At 37.9% G+C, this 21637-nt stretch overlaps 1 protein-coding gene across 5 annotated transcripts in view; it reads right to left on the minus strand.

Moving 5' to 3' along the window:
- Positions 1–19744, minus strand: part of LOC123561508 (SWI/SNF-related matrix-associated actin-dependent regulator of chromatin subfamily E member 1-like) — a 36308-nt gene extending 16564 nt beyond the window's left edge. For 3 of the 5 annotated variants that reach the window (XM_053553131.1, XM_053553128.1, XM_053553130.1), the window contains exons 1-10: positions 19666–19744; positions 14702–14799; positions 14200–14246; positions 10775–10876; positions 8888–8962; positions 7404–7535; positions 5801–5876; positions 4937–5007; positions 792–849; positions 286–458 (exon numbers count right to left, since the gene is read on the minus strand). In XM_053553131.1, coding sequence (XP_053409106.1) covers positions 286–458; positions 792–849; positions 4937–5007; positions 5801–5876; positions 7404–7535; positions 8888–8962; positions 10775–10876; positions 14200–14246; positions 14702–14750 — 783 coding nt within the window. In that variant the 5' untranslated portion in view covers positions 14751–14799; positions 19666–19744. Of the gene's footprint in view, positions 1–285; positions 459–791; positions 850–4936; positions 5008–5800; positions 5877–7228; positions 7361–7403; positions 7536–8887; positions 8963–10774; positions 10877–14199; positions 14247–14701; positions 14800–19661 lie in introns of all 5 variants that reach the window. The other 2 variants (XM_053553129.1, XM_045353938.2) reach the window with 2 other exon arrangements.
- Between the last annotated feature and the right edge of the window lie 1893 nt (positions 19745–21637).

The following is a 21637-nucleotide window of genomic DNA, read 5'->3' on the forward strand; positions in this document are numbered from 1 at the left end:
TTAAGTTCCAGAGGGAATCAAGGTCTAGAGTCAACAAAAGTCAGTGATATCTACCACATGATATTTACAGGTCTAAAACTCTGCTATTAAATGCTTATAAATAATACAAACAAAAAGGCCAAGACTGCAAAACTGTTATAATATTTCTTGTCCTAATGGCATTCGTTTTTTGATTCTGTTCTTGCCATTTACCTGTGAACTGACCTCAGTTCAAATTTCTTCACTGTCTTTAAATAAGGCAAAACTGAAATTTTGTATCATCTGTGTTTTGAACATTAAGCTCACCTGATGCATTGTTAGTGATTGCACCTGTTTCTTGAGAACACCCATCCTACCAATGGTGACCACAGTTCTAATGTCTGGCACAACTGCCTCACTTAGAACCTCATTTATGAGACGATGGTTTCTCAAGTATCGTGCATGGGCAATATGCTTAACTGAAAATCCATCATCTTGATCTGAAACATGAAAAAAAATCATATAAGCATAGGTTCAACCTCCAACAGATCCAATCAGAAGCAGGTTGAATTTACTAGGAAGTGGAAAGCACAGAAAATCATGATAACAAATTACTTTTAGAAAATTTAATGAGTTTTCATTGGCTGAAACAGACATATTTGTTAAAATCACATTTTTTATTAAATGAAACATTAACACTCACCTACCCACTTTCAAGCATTCTACAGGATTTAAAATGCTTGAATAAACCAGGTTGATTCAAGAGAAGTTAATGAAACTTCATTCAGTAAAAAAATCTAAAAGGATTATTAACTGATCAAATAAAAACCTACCATCATCATCATCTGCTGGCTGAATACTGATTCTTGATCCCCTTTCTTCTTGCTTTGACTGAAATTAACAAGGCTTATGTTTTTTATATACAAAGAGTCGAAGAGGGCCATGATGGCCCTAAATCGCTCACCTGTGTTTCAGAGCTTGAACAGGCTTGGGAAGTGGAAATGGACCATAATATGCTTCAGGTGTTAAAAGTTGCAGAGGCAGTAAAGTTAATTACATAAATAAAGGTAACAGATGACAAACAGTTCAAACACTTATGGCCAAGTGCCCCCAATTAGAAACAAGAGGACCATGATGGTCCTGAATCGCTCACCTATCTCCACATGACCCAGTGTTCAACTGAGTATGACATCGTTATTTCTATTATTTGACATAGTGACCTAGTTTTTGAGCACATGTGACCTAGATATCATCAAGATAAAAAATTCTGACTAATTTTCATGAAGATCCATTGAAAAACATGGCCTCTAGAGAGGTCACAAGGTTTTTCTATTATTTGACCTAATGACCTAGTTTTTGAAGGCATGTGACCCACTTTTAAACTTGACCTAGATATCATCAAGGTGAACATTCTCACCAATTTTCATGAAGATCTCGTGAAAAATATGGCCTCTAGAGAGGTCACAAGGTTTTTCTATTTTTCGACCTACTGACCTAGTTTTTGACCGCACATGACCCAGTTACGACCCTGACCTAGATATCATCAAGCTGAACATTCTCACCAATTTTCATGAAGATCCATTGAGAAATATGGCCTCTAGAAAGTCACAAGGTTTTTTCTATTTTTAGACCTACTGACCTAGTTTTTGACCCCACGTGACCCAGTTTTGAATCTGACTTAGATATCATCAAGATGAACATTCTGACCAATATTCATGAAGATCTCATGTAAAATATGGCCTCTACAGAGGTCACAAGGTTTTTCTATTTTTAGATCTACTGACCTAGTTTTTAACCCCACGTGACCCAGTTTCGAACTTGACCTAGATATCTTCAAGGTAAACATTCTGACCAATTTTCATGAAGATCCATTGAAAAATATCGCCTCTAGAGAGGTCACAAGGTTTTCCTATTTTTAGACCTACTGACCTAGTTTTTGACCGCACATGACCCAGTTTCAAACTCGACCTAGATATCATCAAGGTGAACATTCTGACCAATTTTCATGAAGATCCATTGAGAAATATGGCCACTAGAGAGGTCACAAGGTTTTTCTATTTTTAGATCTACTGACCTAGTTTTTGACCCCATATGACCCAGTTTCGAACTTGACCTAGATATCATCACGGTGAACATTCTGACCAATATTCATGAAGATCTCATGAAAAATATGGCCTCTAGAGAGGTCACAAGGTTTTTCTATTTTTAGATCTACTGACCTAGTTTTTGACCCCATATGACCCAGTTTCGAACTTGACCTAGATATCATCAAGATGAACATTCTGACCAATTTTCATGAAGATGCATTGAGAAATATGGCCTCTAGAGAGGTCATAAGGTTTTTCTATTTTTAGACCTAATGACCTAGTTTTTGACCCTACGTGACCCAGTTTCAAACTTGACCTAGATATCATCAAGATAAACATTCTGACCAATATTCATGAAGATCTCATGAAAAATATGGCCTCTAGAGAGGTCACAAGGTTTTTCTATTTTTAGACCTACTGACCTAGTTTTTGACCCCACGTGACCCAGTTTCGAACTTGACCTAGATATCATCAAGGTGAACATTCTGACCAATTTTCATGAAGATCTTGTGAAATATATGGCCTCTAGAGAGGTCACAATGTTTTTCTATTTTTAGACCGACTGACTTAGTTTTTGATGGCACATGACCCAGTTTCGAACTTGACCTAGATATCATCAAGATGAACATTCTGACCAACTTTCATAAAGATCCCATGAAAAATGTGACCTCTAGAGTGGTCACAAGCAAAAGTTTACGGACGCACGGACGCACTGACGCACGGACGGACGACGGACACCGCGCGATCACAAAAGCTCACCTTGTCACTGTGTGACAGGTGAGCTAAAAAGAAATTGGGAGAGGACCTAATAATGATGCTACAGACCAAGTTTGAGGAGAGGTGTGTGTGTGTGTTCGGGTTTAATGTCTTTTTCAACAATTTTTCAGTCATATAAACGACGGTGTCTACTTGTAGCAGTGAGCACAATGCCCAACTTTATAGTGCTGTCTCACTAGAATATCACGCCGTAGACATATGGCATGATACCCCACCCAGTCACATTATACTGACACCGGGCTGACCAGTCCTAGCACTATCCTCTCAATGCCGAGCACCAAGCGAGGAAGCTACTAGTACCATTTTTTAAGTCTTTGGTATGACGTGGCTGGGGATCGAACCCACAACCTCCCGCACTCGAAGCGGACGCTCTACCACTAGGCTATCGAGGCGGTTATTTGAGGAGATGCATCCAAGTTCAAGAGAAGAAGTTGTTTAAAGTAATTCTATATTATGTTTTAGTGGCCCTTAAAAAGGGGGCTGGGTGCAACCATTTGAACAAGTTTGGGAGAAGGTCTTGCAATGATGATACAGACCAAGTTTGGTGAAGATCCATCATGCCATACATGAGAGGAAGGTGTTTAAACGTAAGTCTATTTTTATCTCTAGCAGCCAATAAAAAGAGCCAGGAGCTCAAATGGGCCCTTACAATGATTCTACAGACCAAGTTTGATGAGAAGTTCTATTTTTAGCTCTAGCAGCCCTTAAAAAGTGCCAAGCATCCTAATTTGAAAAACATTAGGAGCAGACCTTATAACAATCCTACAGACAAAATTTGATGAAGATCTATCAAGTGGTTTATGAGAAGTCATTTAAAAGTATATCAATTTTTAGCTCCAGTGGCCCTTTCAAGGGGCTAAGCTCTCTCATACAATGAAATCTGGGAGAGGACCTTACAATGACGCTACAGACCAATAAAGATCCATCAAGCAGTTCATGAGATGAAGTCATTTAAAGGTATTTCTATTTTTAGCTCCAGTGGCCCTTAAAGGGACCAAGTGCCACCATTCAAACAAAACTGAGACAGAACCTTATAATATGATGGTATATCAAGTCTGACGAAGATCCATCAAGCAATTCAAGAGAAAGTGTTTAAAGGTATTTCTATATTTAGCTCAGGCTGCCCACGAAAGGGTTCAAGCACCCCAATTTGAATGAGTTTTAGAGAAGACCTTATAATGATGCTATAGACCAAGTTTGATGAAGATACAACAATTGGTTCATGAGACGTCATTTAAAAGTTTTTCTATTTTTAGCTCTGGTGGCCACTAAAAGGGGCCAAGCTGATTCATTTATATAAACTTGACAGAGGACCATGCCAGGCTGCTACTGACCAACTTTGGTGTAATTCTGACAAGTAGTTTAAGAGGAGATGTCATCTGAAGAAAAGTGTGGATGGATGACAGACTGACGGACAGTGAGTGATCACAATAGCTCAAACCAAGCATTTTGAGCTCAGATTAGCTAAAAATGCAGCTGTCTGATGACACAACTCATTTTCTAAAACACACTAGCAAATCAGGTTTCATAATTATGAAGGAGTAACACGGATATACCTTTGTAATAACTGTCAATGATTAGGTGAGTTCTTTCCTGGTAAATTATCTTGCAAATATTCAAATAACTAAATGAAATGCTAATTTAAGTTTTGCTGGACTAAATATTGAGGATTTATAAGCCTGTGGATTTGTTTTGTTTGTTTTTGTTTGGTTTAACTTCACACCGACACAGTTACAGGTAATACTGCATCCAGCTTATTATGGCGCAGGAAGACCCCAGGTGTCCTTCCAGGCATAGATACTGGCATTTAACAACACCTGGGTTGAACCACAGGCCTTATACAATCCAGCTAGATGGCTTCCTCACATGAAAGAATTCTAAACCTCATGCAAAGTTTCAAAACCACTGTGGTATGGGGCAAGTGATCAAAGGTAATCAAACTTAACCACTAAGTCACGTAGGCATGATTTGCCAAGGAATCTTTTTGCAAACAATCAAACTGTGACAATAACAGGGTTTCTGTATCAAAGCACTCTACTCTACTTGTAACGTAAGCAATAAACCATCATGATATCTTCATACAGATGTGCTTAGAGTTCCCAGTAAATATGTACCTCTCGTTTACGTTTGGATTCAGCATGTGCCTGCTTTTCTTCTTCCTCCTCAAGGGCCTGTTCTGCAGCCACTACAATTAGACACAGTTGTAAATAATTTTTGGTAGTAAAAAAAGCCTACATATCCTTTGCAGGGGTAGCATTTGATGTATCCTTTTTAGAAAATTTGTTTGCAACTTATAAATATTGGACATCAGGTATAATTTAAAATAACCAATGAGGCACCAACATTTATTTCATGTTTAAACTAGATGGACTTTGTCACATAGCAACAAATATATTATTTCTTCTTCCTCTATATGAATAAACTTCTATCTTTTATGGAGTCTAGCAGCCAGCACTCAAATGATTTGCAAACTCTGGTTCATACACTGGCCCCGATCCAACCGTCACATCTCGTATTACTGGTCCCAATCCCACCATCACAGCTATCTCGTATTATTGGTCCCCGTCCCACCATCAAAGTTATCACCTATTATTGGTCCCCGTCCCACCATCACAGTTATCACCTATTATTGGTCCCCGTCCCACCATCACAGTTATCACCTATTATTGGTCCCCGTCCCACCATCACAGTTATCACCTATTATTGGTCCCCGTCCCACCATCACAGTTATCACCTATTATTGGTCCCCGTCCCACCATCACAGTTATCACCTATTATTGGTCCCCGTCCCGCTTACACATTCATTTATCAATATCTATCTCAAATGTTGCTGACAGGAGATAGGGATCTGTTAAATGTAGCATACATGCACTGAAGGAAATGAATTTCTTTAAACTACTTCAACTTCTGAATAAGATCACAACTAACATTTTAATTTTTAAGTTATTTATACATAGGAAAGAGTTTCTTGAACTTACATCTGCCTTTTGCAGCCACCCATGCTTGGTATGCCTGTGAGTTGTGGTAATTCTTCATAGCCTCGTTATAGGCTTGCTGCAATATAAGCACTCTATTGTCAACTCAAATATTTTCTCAATTTCCCTAGCCTTTCTCTTCAAGTAAAAAACAAACAGTTTAGCTCTGGCAGAATGCAATTTAACTTCCGTGTTACAATCTTAGATACTTCAAACTTATTTTTCAAATGTCAGATTTTTTTTTATTGGTGTGGGAGAGAGTTCTGGCAAGATAATAAATAATGTTCCAAGGATGAAAAAATGATAGAGACAATATCAATTGTTACGGGACAAGTGTAGTTCTGATATATATTAGGAAATAAGTTACATTGGTTATATTCAAAACATTGAAAGTCCAACAACAACCGCCATAAAAACTCTTTTCACTTTAGTATAGACTTATATTTTTTCGGAGATATCAATAATGGACAGTTACAGAGGCATGACCAAAATATGTCTAAGTGCATACATATGCTTCCTCAAAAAAGAATAAATAGGTATTATCTTCATGAATTTAGGAATCTCCTTTGTCAATACAGGCCTGGGATTTGTAAAACATGAAAAACCTGAAAATCTACTTTCTGAAGCCTGAAATGTTCATTTTGAATAGAAATATACTGGGAAATTCTGACAGTCAAAAGCCTGAAATTAGGAGCAGTCCTGTCAGTAATCACATACTCTGGTCATGAATCTAGCAGGTTAAATGAGGCTTCAGTTTCACACAAATAATTTCCCCCAGAAGACTTTACTATTTCAGCTATATCTGCATTTGTTTAGTCAAAGACAAGCATGCATTACAAATAAAATAGCAGACAGTATTGTAAGCCATGGAATACTGGTGAATAACTGTACTTGAAATATTGTTTATATTTGTCCCAGATCCAATTTTGCTGAATTGCTGTAATGCCAGTGGATAATTTATTTCTTTGATTTTCATGCAAACACTGTCATTGTTTCAATAAGAATGCCAGAAAACTTCATCCTCATCAGACACTTATGAAATCAAGTAAAAAACTATAACATGCCTCTCAACCAAATTAATCATTTCCTTAACCCAGCCTTGAAATATTTCAGGATTCCCCACTTCTATGCATTTCTTTCCTTACACAAGTTTAAAATCTCTCTGCCAAACCCCTAGCAAAACATTTCTACATTGCCATATTAAGCCCCTTTGACCATGATCACCTTGATCCTGAATCTAAAAGCAGACTTTGAAGCACAGTATGAAGCAGTTTTCATAAATAATACACATGTAATCCTAATGACCTGCTCACTTCCTCAATATATCTATATCTATATAATAATAATATACATCATGCAATATCAAACTATATACATCGGTCACCATACTACAACACCAAGCAAGCATACTGCTACAATATCATGCTCTACCTTCTCAGTATCATATTCATCCAGATAAACCTGTTTCTCTGAATCACTCAGGTCTCGCCACATCTGACCTATTATCTTCGCTATCTCTGACAGCTTCAGGTCCGGGTTTCTGTTTTTCACTTCATCCCAGACCTAAACACACCAAATGAGAAGGTAATTATGTAAGTTCCCATACCTTTTCAGTCTCGTAGTCATCCATGAATCCTTGTTTTTCAGAGTCATTGAGATCACGCCACATTTGACCTATAATCTTGCCTATCTCCCATAACTTCAGCTCCGGATTACTGTTCTTCACTTCGTCCCATATCTAAACATATGGACAAAGCATGGAAGTACCCTTGCATTTGTACACTGAATGATTTCTACTTTACCTGAACATGTGAAATATTTGCTTATTTACCTATATTTGATCTGATTCAGTACATGCGATATTCTTTCATTTAATCTTTTGCAAGTTGCATCAAGAATACTTCCATCAAAATTTAATACATTTCTATCCAACAAATAGGGAAGTGACCTATTTTTTTAACAAGGGATTGACATTTTTCAGCTAAAGATAGCTTCCTTCAACACTGAGAAAATTTTTACCTTATAATCTTCATATTAACAGTTAACTTCCATCATGTGTTACTATACTTCTCAAATTAATACACAGGGTAGTGGGAATATTATAACATAAGCTAGTTCCAGTGTACACATTTACCATACAATTATTATACAAAATTAAATAAAAATCTTGTCAAATCTTCTAAAAATGCGCATTTGTCCCTAAAAGTATTTCACAGAACTATTGTCACAGTTACATTAAACATAAATTAACACTTTCCATTGATAATAACTGACTTAACAAATCATCAAGGCCTTGAAGTGGTTTATTGTCTAATTTTTCACAGTTCAGAGTTCAGATGCGCAGGAATTGAACCACAAGGGCGTTAGCCTTCATGGTTAAATATCTAAATATATGAACGATGAACTCTGGTAAATTAAATTGATAAACCATAAAAAGGCCTTGACTATTTTCATTCTAACATATTACAATATTTTTAATAAAATTTATGCTTGGTTTCATTTAAATGAGTAGTAATGAATTGGATGTCAAGACGCAGTTTCACGTCATAATGCTCTCATATCGGCCAGCTCATCGACCGTAGTTTGTTGCAGATTATACAGAGCTTGACTTTCTTCTTTGTTTAACTGGCAATCAAATCAAGCTGTGTTAGAATAAAAATTAAAATATGTCACGGTATAGGACTTGAATATTAAAACAGTGAGAAAGTGTGTAGGAGGACGGGAAGCTCAGCCGGTACAGCATCGGAACAGTATTCCGAGGCCCCGTGTTCAAGTCCCAGTCTGGCTGCACATTTTTCTCACCCTGTGACATGAGTTAACTTGTCTACCCTTTTCAGTACCTCAATACTGAGAGCTTAAGACAGCAGCTCTCATATTATGTGAGATCCCCTTGCAAGACAATGTGTTTAGATGACAGTATGTCTGAAACCATTCATACTCAAGGTGTAGTCTGTATGGGGACGTTATCAATTAGTTTTGCAACAATAAAGTATCAAGGAAATCTAGATAGATTTCCTAGTTAAATTACTTATATTATATCAAACTAATAAAAAAAGTCTCCAATTTCTGTTGTGCATTATGATGGCTTACCTTCCTACTGTACCTCATGTATGGCATCAGTGGCTTATCTGGAGGTTTAGGTGGCTTTGGAAGTCTGGAATCAATCTGAAATACACATACTCTTCAACTTTCACATTTTTTCACAATACTGATTTTGACAAACAGTATTTCTGTTAAACTCATATTTCACATGTTGCGTTTAATGTAATACCAAACACAAATAAAGGTCAAATAGCGGTTTTCCTGTTTTGATGGTGGAGAAAGACTCCAAGTGCCCCTCTATGCCTTATTTCATCACGGACAGCCACCTAGGTAGAACCATAAAAACAATATTGACCCAATATTCACATTTTGCTGGTGTATATCACATTATATTACAGAAATGAAGTCTGTAACTGTTCTAGTCTATGAAGTGTGAAAACATATATGAATTATGAAAGCTTATTTTTAGTAACTGTGCAACATATTTATCATAATTTTCTACAGAAGCAAAAATTATAGACAATCAGAATTCTTTTATTTATAGTTCATGTAATAAAGTTATATATTACCTCTTGTAAAAAAAACAAGAGCTGTCACTAATGGTGACAAATGCCGCCCCCTCCCCCCACAGCACCTTGACCTTTGACCTGGTGACCCCAAAGTCAGTAGGGGTGGTGTACTCAATAAGTACTATCAGCATGTGAAGCTTGAAGGTCCTGGGTGCAGTGGTTTGCGAGTAAAGTGCCTTCATGCAAAAAGTTAATGTTGGCCCCTGTGACCTTGACCTTTGACCTGGTGACCCCAAAGTCAGTAAGGGTGGTGTACTCAACAAGTACTATCAGTATGTGAAGTTTGAAGGTCCTGGGTGCAGTGGTTCGCGAGTAAAGTGCCTTCATGCAAAAAGTTAAAGTTGGCCCCTGTGACACTGACCTTTGACCTGGTGACCCCAAAGTCAGTAGGGGTGGTGTACTCAATAAGTACTATCTGTATGTGAAGTTTGAAGGTCCTGGGTGCAGTGGTTCGCGAGTGAAGTGCCTTCATGCAAAAAGTTAATGTTGGCCCCTGTGACCTTGACCTTTGACCTGGTGACCCCAAAGTCAGTAGGGGTGGTGTACTCAATAAGTACTATCAGCATGTGAAGTTTGAAGGTCAGGGCTTTTTTTCGGCCGATTTTATAGCCGTTATTCGGCTATATTCCCAGTGCCAAAAAGTATATATTTTTCCCAAAATGAGTGCAAAAATTCCCAATCTACATTCTGAAAAAAAAATTCATCACAACTGCACAAAAATTGACCAAATTATGGACAAATTTGTAATGGAAGTATGTTAAAGAGGTTGTACAATGTGAAACAAGTGTGTGAAAAGTGCTTAAACACATCCTTACTATATCCTATTGGACTAGATATTTCCCAATTTGGAACATTTGCGCATAAAAATTCCCAATTTTGGGGGTACAGGCTAGGTTCCCAAATTAGCTAGAAAAAACCCTGAAGGTCCTGGGTGCAGTGGTTCGCGAGTGAAGTGCCTTCATGCAAAAAGTTAACGTTGGCCCCTGTGACCTTGAACTTTGACCTGGTGACCCCAAAGTCAGTAGGGATGGTGTACTCAATAAGTACTAACAGCATGTGAAGTTTGAAGGTCCTGGGTATAGTGGTTCGCGAGTAAAGTGCCTTCATGCAAAAAGTTAACGCTGGCCCCTGTGACCTTGACCTTTCACCTGGTGACCCCAATGTCAGTAGAGATGGTGTACTCAATAAGTACTATCAGCATGTGAAGTTTGAAGGTCCTGGGTGCAGTGGTTCGCGAGTAAAGTGCCTTCATGCAAAAAGTTAGCGTTGTGATGAACTAACGAACGAACGTACGGATGGACAGTTGAAAACTAATATGCCTCCCTTAGGTGGCATAAAAGTACAAAAGAAGTATTTCATAACTTACATTAGATGACCGTGAAGTAAAGCTTGCTGATTTAGTGGTCAACTTAACAGGATTGAAATTTGGATTACCACTGCCAGAGGACACAAAGGGGCTGCTGGAACCCTGTAATAAATAAAGAAATCTTGTTTTGAGTATTCCATGTTAAAAATACATTCAAGAATTATTTCCTAGGCATAGCCAGTAAAGACACAATGTGACAATATCAAATCCATGAAAACAAATTGCTTTGTGTGTTTTCATGTGCAGTTATTGGTACAATCCGACAATTCTTGCGACTCATCAAACTTACAAATATGAATAATACAACCTGTGCATATTTCTCAAGTCCTTGCACAGAATAGAATTATCACAGTATTATAGAAACTAAAAGACAAGTTAAACATGTTACAATGTTAAACAAAGCAAATGTAGGCAGTTCAAAATAAAAAAGGATTGTAAGTAACTCCTGCCTCAAAAGCGGGAGTGCTATCAAATTCTATTTTCAAATGGGCTGCTGGAGTGCTTTAATCTCTAATGCTGCTACAGATACTGTGATCTTTGTTTGAGAACGTTATGAAAATATCTTGACTATGCATTTTATATACAATTTCAAATCTGATTTCTATGACCTTTCATATTTTGTTGCAACGGTATTTTAACTCAGTAATGAAGCTGGAATCAAAACTTCATCAGTTATTTGCAGGGTTTTTTTCGGCCGTTTTTATAGCCGTTATTGGGCTATATTCCCAATGCCAAAAAGTATGTTTTTTTCGCAAAATGAGTGCAAAAATTCCCAATCTACATTCTGAAAAAAAAATCATCAAAATTGCACAAACATTGACTAAATTATGGCCAATTTTGTAATGGCAGTATGTTCAAGAGGTTGTACAATGTGAAACAAGTGTATGAGAAAGTGCTTAAACACATCCTTACTATATCCTATGGGAATAAATATTTCCCAATCTGCAACATTTACGCGTCAAAATTCCCAATTTTGGGGGTAAAGGCTATGTTCCCAAAACAGCAAGAAAAAACACTGATTTGTTTGTTTGTTTTAGGTTTAGCACTGTTTTCAACAGTATTTCAGTTAAGTACCGTACTTAACCAGCGTTCGACACTAACGGTGTCCCGGGATCCCGAGGACACCAAAAATCTGCAAGGGATCCTAAAGTTCACAATTTCGGTGTTCCGTCGGAACTCTTGATTTTCAGATAAAATATGATTCTAAAAAAATGAAATTCCCCAGTCTTGTTCACTCAAACATCGGTCTTTTGCTAAGCCGTTCAGTTGACCCGAGGTCCCGGGTTTTGACCCGCGAAAATCGAGAAAAACTCGTATTTTACCCGCATAAATTACGGCACGTGCGTCGGCTTGACTCGCGGAAATTTACTTAGATGCGTTCCAAGTTCGATAGTTCTGCCCCTGTCAATCAAAATCCAGTGAATTTCAATATTGTTCGCGGTACAAGCGGAAATATGGCAGTAGGCGGAGCGTCGTATGTTAATTAGCTTCCGACAGATGTCAGTCACGCCACGCGCCAAATGACACTTGCTTATCTCGAGGTTTGTATTTAGTACAATATGCCTTGTCATGATCAATGTTTACAAATTAATTGATAAACAATGCAGCCTTAGATTATCGTGTTTGTACCATCATTTTGTATGCTCGATACGATTACATGAGCCGGTCGGGCGTTACGGTCTATAACAAATTTATTATCGTTGCCGAGGCTTTGTTTGGGCAAAACAAATTAAATAAGCAGGAAATTATACGTGTATATGAGAAATTAAAGTTAAAACATTCTCTTTTCAAGAACTTTAACGGTTACTTTTGTTTTGTATTGTCACTCGTTTTCTAGACGACATTTTTCGAACATTTTTATCATTCTTACAAGATTTTTCTAGTAAAACTAAAATAAAAGACCAATAAAACTCTGCATTTACGAAAAATATGATCACTGTTGCAAAGCAGCTCTTATTTAGAAAAATTTGCTAATAATAAAAGCATGCAAACAACTAAACCCCACCCACTTTTGGCAATGTGCAAATAAAACAACTATAAATATGAAATGTTAAAGAAAATCTGTTATGACCAAAGTACAAGTTTTAGATAAAGTCTGTGTGGAGTTGCATAAATAAGGCCTAAAAATCTTTGTATCTGGTAACTGCTCAAAAAATTAGGGGTAGTAGGTCGGAACATTTTTATTTTTTTTTTTATTTAAGGGAGGACTTCGGAATTGTCAAAAAAATGATTAAATAAAGGGGTTAAAAGGGGAATGAACTAGGCCAGGCATACATTTAGACGAATAACTGAACAAATGCAAGTGAGTGCGGATTGTAGTTGCAGATGAGGGGGAGAGGACCTGGACAGAAATGACATTATTCTTTTACTGCAAAAGTCATACAAGCTATTGTTGTCATTGATGTAAAATGGAAATAAAGTGGAAATAAATTACATGTAGTACTGTAAACAGTTGTGTTTGTTAGATTTTAGTTTTTTCATGTTCTTACCACATTTTGTTATCAGGGACTCCTAATTTTCAGCAGGGATTCCTAAATTTCCCAGCAGGTATTCCTTTGGGATACCTGGCAAAAAAGTTAGTGTCGAACGCTGTTAACCTAATCAGTGTTCCTGGATTCTATACCTGTTCTACCTGTTCTCTACAAGAAACTGCCAAATTTGACACATAAATCATATGTGGAGCACAAATGATTTCAGATGCAATGTCTCCTATCAATCATCTCTGTGCATGAGCCTTGCCCGGAGATCTAACTGAAGACTCTGTGGTCCACAGACCTGCTCTCTCTCCCTACTGAGCTAAGCCAGTGGAGTTAACTGAATCAGTGGTACACAGACCCGCTCTCGCCCTACTGAGCTAAACCAGTGGAGTCAACTGAATCAGTGGTCCACAGACCCGCTCTCTCCCTACTGAGCTAAACCAGTGGAGTCAACTGAATCAGTGGTCCACAGACCTGCTCTCTCTCTACTGAGCTAAGCCAGTGGAGTCAACTGAATCAGTGGTCCACAGACCTGCTCTCTCCCTACTGAGCTAAGCCAGTGGAGTCAACTGAATCAGTGGTCCACAGACCTGCTCTCGCCCTACTGAGCTAAGCCAGTGGAGTCAACTGAATCAGTGGTCCACAGACCTGCTCTCTCCCTACTGAGCTAAACCAGTGGAGTCAACTGAATCAGTGGTCCACAGACCTGCTCTCGCCCTACTGGGCTAAACCAGTGGAGTCAACTGAATCAGTGGTCCACAGACCTGCTCATTCCCTACTGAGCTAAGCCAGTGGAGTCAAATGAATCAGTGATCCACAGACCTGCTCTCTCCCTACTGAGCTAAGCCAGTGGAGTCAAATGAATCAGTGATCCACAGACCTGCTCTCTCCCTACTGAGCTAAGCCAGTGGAGTAAACCAAATCAAAAAAGCTTGTTAAGATAATTACCCTTCCCCCAGATTCTCCTTGCAAGCTTCTTTCTGACCTTGACCTCGCTGAAAATAAACAACAGTATGTCTTAACAAGCTACATTTGTACTTATAAATTTGTTTGAAATTGTTTCATAAACTTAACACCACAGAACATTTAACACAACTTTGAAAAAAAAAATTACCTTAAATTTTATTTACAATCAATGTAAAAGACATCTTAAAAAGACAAAGTGACATTATTTTTTGTGAAACAAACATTATATACTAAAGATTTTTGGAGTTCACAAGAATATGGTACATGACTACCACATGTAGGAGGTAAGAGACTCAACAGAATCAGTAAAGCAACCTGAAATAAACAGTGTGACTGGAAACACCTTCCGATACTGTATATCAAAAGAGAACAAACAGTCAAGAATAAAGAAAGAAATGTTACCTGTTATTCCAATCTGCTTATCTTAACATATCCTTAAAAACATTTTAAAAACAATCATTAATACAGCAGAAGTTATACATACACATGCTGGGAGGAGTCTGTGGAAGGTTTCTAAAGCTTGGTAAAGCCATCTTATCCAACAAAATCAGTGCGCTCTCCTAGATCTTTCAGCATTCACTGAAAAGAAATACAGTTACTTTAATAATAAAATACCTCTTGGAATTGGAATATTTTTTTCAACTGACAAGAACATGTATATTCAGGCTTTTAATTCTTTATGAAGTTCCATGTACCTCTGGTGAATAGCGGCAATTTCAAAGCAAAAAAGAAAAGAATTTTGTTTTCAAAACCTAAAAGTTTTGCTACTTTGTAAATACTTGTGTTTATAAATTTAACTTATATCCAGGGACCCATAAAAGGTTATTTTTATGTGACTGGTGTCAATGTCATATCATAATCTACAGCACCTTACCTTAAATACTGGCTATGATAATGACTGAATGCAGCACTTTGTAATGTAATGCGATCCAGTGTATCAGGACATGAACAAGACAATTTAATAAAATGCCGTCCAATAACTCAAACAAGAGGACCATGATGGTCCTGAATCGCTCACCTGTTCCCACATGACCCAGTTTTGAGTATGACGTTGTTTTTTCTATTTTTTGACATAGTGACCTAGTTTTTGAGCTCATGTGACCCAGTTTTGAACTTGACCTAGATATTATCAAGATAAAAATTCTGACCATTTTTCATGAAGATCCATTGAAAAATATGGTCTCTAGAGAGGTCACAAGGTTTTTCTATTATTTTACCTATTGACCTAGTTTTAGGAAGTATGTGACCCTGTTTTGAACTTTACCTAGATATCATCAAGGTGAACATTCTCACTAATTTTCATGAAGATCTCATGAAAAATATGGCCTCTACAGAGGTCACAAGGTTTTTCTATTTTTATACCTACTGGCCTAGTTTTTGACCGCATGTGACCCAGTTTCGAAACTGACCTAGATATCATCAAGGTGAAGATTCAGATCTATTTTCATGAAGATCCATTGAAAAATATGGCCTCTAGATTTCTAATTTTAGACCTACTGACCTAGTTTTTGACCGCAGTTGACCCAGTTTCAAACTTGACCTAGATATCATCAAGATGAACATTCAGACCAACTTTCATATAGATCCCATGAAAAGTATGGCCTCTAGAGAGGTCACAAGGTTTTTTTATTATTTGACCTACTGACCTAGTTTTTTAAGGCACATGACCCAGTTTCAAACTTGACCTAGATATCATCAAGGTGAACATTCTGACCAATTTTCATGAAGATCCATTCAAGCGTATGGCCTCTAGAGAGGTCACAAGATTTTTCTATTTTAAGACCTACTGACCTAGTTTTTGATCGCAGTTGACCCAGTTTCGAAGCTGACCTAGATATCATCAAGATGAACATTCAGACCAACTTTCATACAGATCCCATGAAAAATATGGCCTCTAGAGAGGTCACAACGTTTTTTCATTATTTGACCTACTGACCTACTTTTCGACGGCACGTGATCCACTTTTGAACTTGACCTAGATATCATCAAGATGAACATTCTGACCAATTCTTATGAAGATCCATTCACAAGTATGGCCTCTAGAGAGGTCACATTGTTTTTCTATTTTTAGACCTACTGACCTAGTTTTTGTCCACACATTACCCTGTTTCGAACTTGACCTAGATATCATCAAGATGGACATTCAGACCAACTTTCATACAGATCCCATGAAAAATATGGCCTTTAGAGAGGTCACAAGGTTTTTCTATTATTTGACCTACTGACCTAGTTTTTGAAGGCACGTGACCCACTTTCGAACTTGACCTAGATATCATCAAGATGAACATTCAGACCAACTTTCATACAGATCCCATGAAAAATATGGCCTCTAGAGAGGTCACAAGGTTTTTCTATTAATTGACTACTGACCTAGTTTTTGATGGCATGTGACCCACTTTCAAAACTGACCTAGATATCATCAAGGTGAACATTCTGACCAATTTTCATGAAGATCTCATGAAATATATGGCCTCTACAGAGGTCACAAGGTTTTTCTATTTTTAGACCTACTGACCTAGTTTTTGACCGCACGTGACCCAGTTTCGAACTTGACCTAGATATCATCAAGATGAAAATTCAGACCAACTTTCATACAGATCCCATGAACAATATGGCCTTTAGAGAGGTCACAAGGTTTTTCTATTATTTGACCTATTGACCTAGTTTTTGAAGGCACATGATCCAGTTTCAAACCTGACCTAGATATCATCAAGGTGAACATTTTGACCAATTATCATGAAGATCTTGTGAAATATATGGCCTCTAGAGAGGTCACAAGGTTTTTCTATTTTTAGACCTACTGACCTAGTTTTTGATGGCACGTGACCCAGTTTCGAACTTGACCTAGATATCATCAAGATGAACATTCTGACCAACTTTCATAAAGATCCCACAAAAAATGTGACCTCTAGAGTGGTCACAAGCAAAAGTTTACGGACGCACGGACAGACGACGGACGCCGTGCGATCACAAAAGCTCACCTTGTCACTTTTCAGAAATTGGGAGACCTGTTTCTTTCATTTATATATATGAGCCACACAATGAGAAAACCAACATAGTGCGTTTGCGACCAGCATGGATCCAGACCAGCCTGCGCATCCGCTGTTCACTTTCAAAGTCTATTGCAATTAGAGAAACAGTAAAATAAATTATCCTGTTCATTTAAATGTAATATGATTATTAGTGAATAGCAGTTTTAACGAGCCAAGAAAGGTACTCTGCAGCTGGACATACAGCTGCAGTGTTGACTACCCGCCGTGATTTGGCCATTCTTTTTCCTATTTGAAATACTTTACATTTACTGTCACCAAATAACCCTGCCAAGTAAGCTGAAAATTTCATGCTTTTAGCTAAGCTTTCATTTGCATAGGAATACTAATTCCCTTGAGTAATGACAAACCATGTTCTGATACCTTTCCATAAAGTCTTGCAACACTTGCAAACTCAATTAGGGCTCCTTCGGTCAGCTACTAAGCTGGCCGGGCCGAGGGTGCACTGGTTCAGTGAATATTTTGAAGTAAAATTTCCAACCAAGGTATGCAGTTTCGATTTCAAGCTCGCATTAAACAGATACGTTGATGTTGTTGAATGATTTGTAATATATATAGATGTTATCATTTATTTTAGGCTTTGTCGATAAAGACAGATCTATTAAATGCGAGCTTGAATTTTGAAATCACCAGCTTTGGTTTTAAGATTATAAACCAAGCCCCAGTTATATGTATGTAAAGAATTTCATGTAGGAGAAATATTGTCAAATCACGGTGGCTAAATGTCCACCTGCAGAGTACTTGTGATATTTATCAGACAAGTCACATTGTCTGTTTGTGGTGAATCCAGCATTTTGGTTTAGTGGGGCATGAAATTTTTGAACTCTTGAATTTTATTCTAGTGTGAAATGTAAGGAGACTTTAAAAGTGACTGTTTTGCTTGGTTCAAGTCCTGTGCTACAAACGATGAAAGAAGAAATGCGAGCCAAGTAAGCTGAAAATTTCATGCTTTTCTTCTTCTTCCTTTCTAGTACAGACACCTTAAAGCGTATACTCGTACTGGCGCAGCGCGGTGTAAGAAAATCTAAAATTAGGTGAGGTGGTTGGTAAAAATATCTATGTACAGTGCAGTTAAAAATGGCCATTATGAGTCTATCTAAGTGTCACCTTCTGGACTTCTCCCTTGAATCTGTCAATGGTGGGGCTGTTGGCGGCAGTCTGTGGGAGGCTGTTCCATAGGCGGATGGTGTCTGGGAAGAAGGATCTCTGATAAGTCAGGGTTCTGGCAAAAGGTACAAGGTAGTTGAGTCCATGGCCTCTCACTGAACTGATCGGGATGAGGTGTGTTGTAGGGACTTCAACTAGTTGGTACACAATCCGGTACATCATGGTGACTTTTGCCTGTGCTCTGCGTTCCTGTATTTTAAAGTGGGCCACTGGAGCTGTTGCAGCATAGATGATACACTACTTGTTCTTCTGTAGTCTGAGAAGATCATCCTGGCTGATCTACGCTGCACCATCTCCAGCTTCCGGATGTTGATGTCAGTAAAAGGATCCCATATAATTGCCGAATATTCCAGTAGTGGCCTCACCAGGGTAAGATAACACAGCTCCTTGGTCTTCCTGGGGCATTGATGGATGTTACGTTGTAAAAATGCTCTAGCGTTGTTTGCTTTCTTAGTGATGGTGTTGATGTGGTGGCTCCAGTTGAGTGATTTTTCGAAGTTCAGGCCTAAATACTTTGCTGTGTTTACTTCTTCTAGAATATGTCCATGAATGTTGTAGGGGAGCTTGATGGGTTTACGTTTCTTGGTTATATGTAGAACCTGACATTTCTGGGGGTGGAATTCCATCATCCAGTCCTTTTCCCATCGCTGAAGTCCCTCCAGGTCTTTCTGTAATGCTATGGCATCTTCTTCTGATCTGATGTGTCGATAGAGCGCACAGTCATCTGCAAACATTCTGGCAGTAGATTCAGAGGATATGTACTTGGGTAGGTCATTGATAAATAGCAGGAATAACAGAGGTCCCAGGACACTACCCTGGGGGACACCAGATTGGACCGGGGCTTGAGATGATTCATGGCCATCGAATTATACTTTCTGGTGTCTGTCTCCTAGGAAGCTGCATATCCATCTGTGAAGATTGACTCCTACCCCATAGTATCTGATCTTAGAGATAAGTCGTTGCTTTTAGCTAAGCTTTCATTTGCATAGGAATACTAATTCCCTTGATTAATGACAAACCATGTCTGATACCTTTCCATAAAGTCTTGCAACACTTGCAAACTCAATCGGGGCTCCTTCGGTCAGCTACCGAGTGTGCACTGGTTCAGATAATGATTATTTTGAAGTAAAATTTCCAACCAAGGTATCCAGTAGGCAAATATAACCTGATTACCTCAGATTTAGTAAGGCAAATCAATTTAATTGAAACCTCATATTACTGCTTTACCTGTTTTTATCTTTTTAACAAAAAATTATTCGCCTCAGACAAAGCACATCACTGTAGCATAGGCGGCGCTGCAAGCGTCTAATAAATGAGAATCGAAATGGAATCTATTAATACGAAAGGGATGCCATTTCGCGAAATTTGCCTAATTTAACGAGTTGGTCGGGCACGACCATGATAAATAAAAATGAAAACTATATATATCATTTAAATATCTCTCTCTCTCTATATATATATATATTATATAGTTAAAATTAATGAAATTCCCTAAGATGTAAAATGGATTCTAAACCATTACGATAAAATATTGTTGTTCTGTAATTTTCAGTTCAAATATTGCTAATATTAATGCAACGTCCATCCATAACCTTGTCAGGCCTTAATTTAATAGATCTAATTTCATGAAATCATCTCATAAAAGGCTCCGCATAGTAAAATCATGTACTTCGATCAGTCAGATTTTTTCACGATGATGTAGACTGCTACGTACGGTGTTCCGGCAGAGCCATCGTATTGTATTGTATTATATTGTACAGGTAATTTCCGCCTCTTGGATAGGTGCACCCTCCGGAGAGGTATTTTTCTTTATATGAACTGTGCTCACTATGTGCTATTATTTACAAGTGCACACTATATATATTGTATATATACAAGTGTCTGACAGGTGCAGACTAGTAGAAGAGACAGCTAGATATTCAGATACAAGGGAATCCAGGTACCAGACCCTCAGCTCTTTTTGAATAGACCCCTTGGTTCTTTAACGTGCCCGGTGTATAGCACCGATACATGCAAGGATTGCCTGGGTTTCTGACCAGTACATCTCTAGTTGGATGGGAAACACTTAGCGTTTCTGGAAATTCCCGAAGCATCTGTCGGGGATCGAACCCCTGACCTCTGGATTGGAAAGCAAGTGTGCAAACCACCGAGTTATTCCATTCTGTTACACTGTCGACCCCTGTGCAATGGTAAGGGTGATAGTACTATAACACGATGTGACAGCATACGACATGATGCAACAGTACGGCAACATAACGCGATAGCATGACGTGACGACGCGATAGCATGACAAAACAATGCAACAGCAGAACATTCTACTTATACGTAAAACTCTGCACAATTAACTGAAGACGATTATATAACAGAGGCGGATATGATGACATTATTATTAAATAACATTTAACATTTAGCCTGCGTTTGTATGAAATCTTGACATTCAACAGAGGCAAATAAGTTGGTCAAACTCCATATCAAGATGAATGATTTTCTAATGTACTTTTTTGTTCCCTTGACGCTAATTTGGCGGGCATTGACAAACTATATTCAGTATAACTTAATTGTTAATTTCGTCTTGTATACTTAAATTATTTATCAAACAAACAAATAACCTTTTCTGGGTTATCATACCCGAACATTTATTATCGTTATTCTGCAGCGTCTGATTCTGAACAAGGTGTTCTTGCAGCAGATTCGAGTCAAGAAGCATGGCGAATATGGTCAGCAGGATGGGGGTAGGTATGGTCCGAGAAATTTTAAAATCCTGCGTTTAAGGCCATTTTAGACATTATATACAGAGCAAAAATATTTTTGATTTATAACGTTCGGCAGGGCGACATTCGGGGTTTTAGAAAAAATCAAGCAGTTTAGACAGATATTACGAGATTAGCCGATAGTTGCTTGCGTTTTCACACATACAATGTATGTAAATTTTGCACGACGTATTTTACTTTATACATTCATTATATTCAGTTGAATGGTACTATAAATGTAAGCTTTTGTGCTGTATATTTGGTGATATACATATGAACTGTTAATTAAGTAGAAAATGGCTTGAAATTATGTGGACATTAGAAATATGTTCGTTTTATGTAAATATCATTCGAACATATGCATGATCATATTTGTCTATAAATAGCTGTTTATGTCACATGGGTCTAAGACCTTCTGGATTAAAATAAAATAAACTTGAAACTTAAAACTTT

Source organism: Mercenaria mercenaria, chromosome 10, assembly GCF_021730395.1.
Source record: "Mercenaria mercenaria strain notata chromosome 10, MADL_Memer_1, whole genome shotgun sequence".
Classification (NCBI taxonomy): Eukaryota; Metazoa; Mollusca; class Bivalvia; order Venerida; family Veneridae; genus Mercenaria; species Mercenaria mercenaria.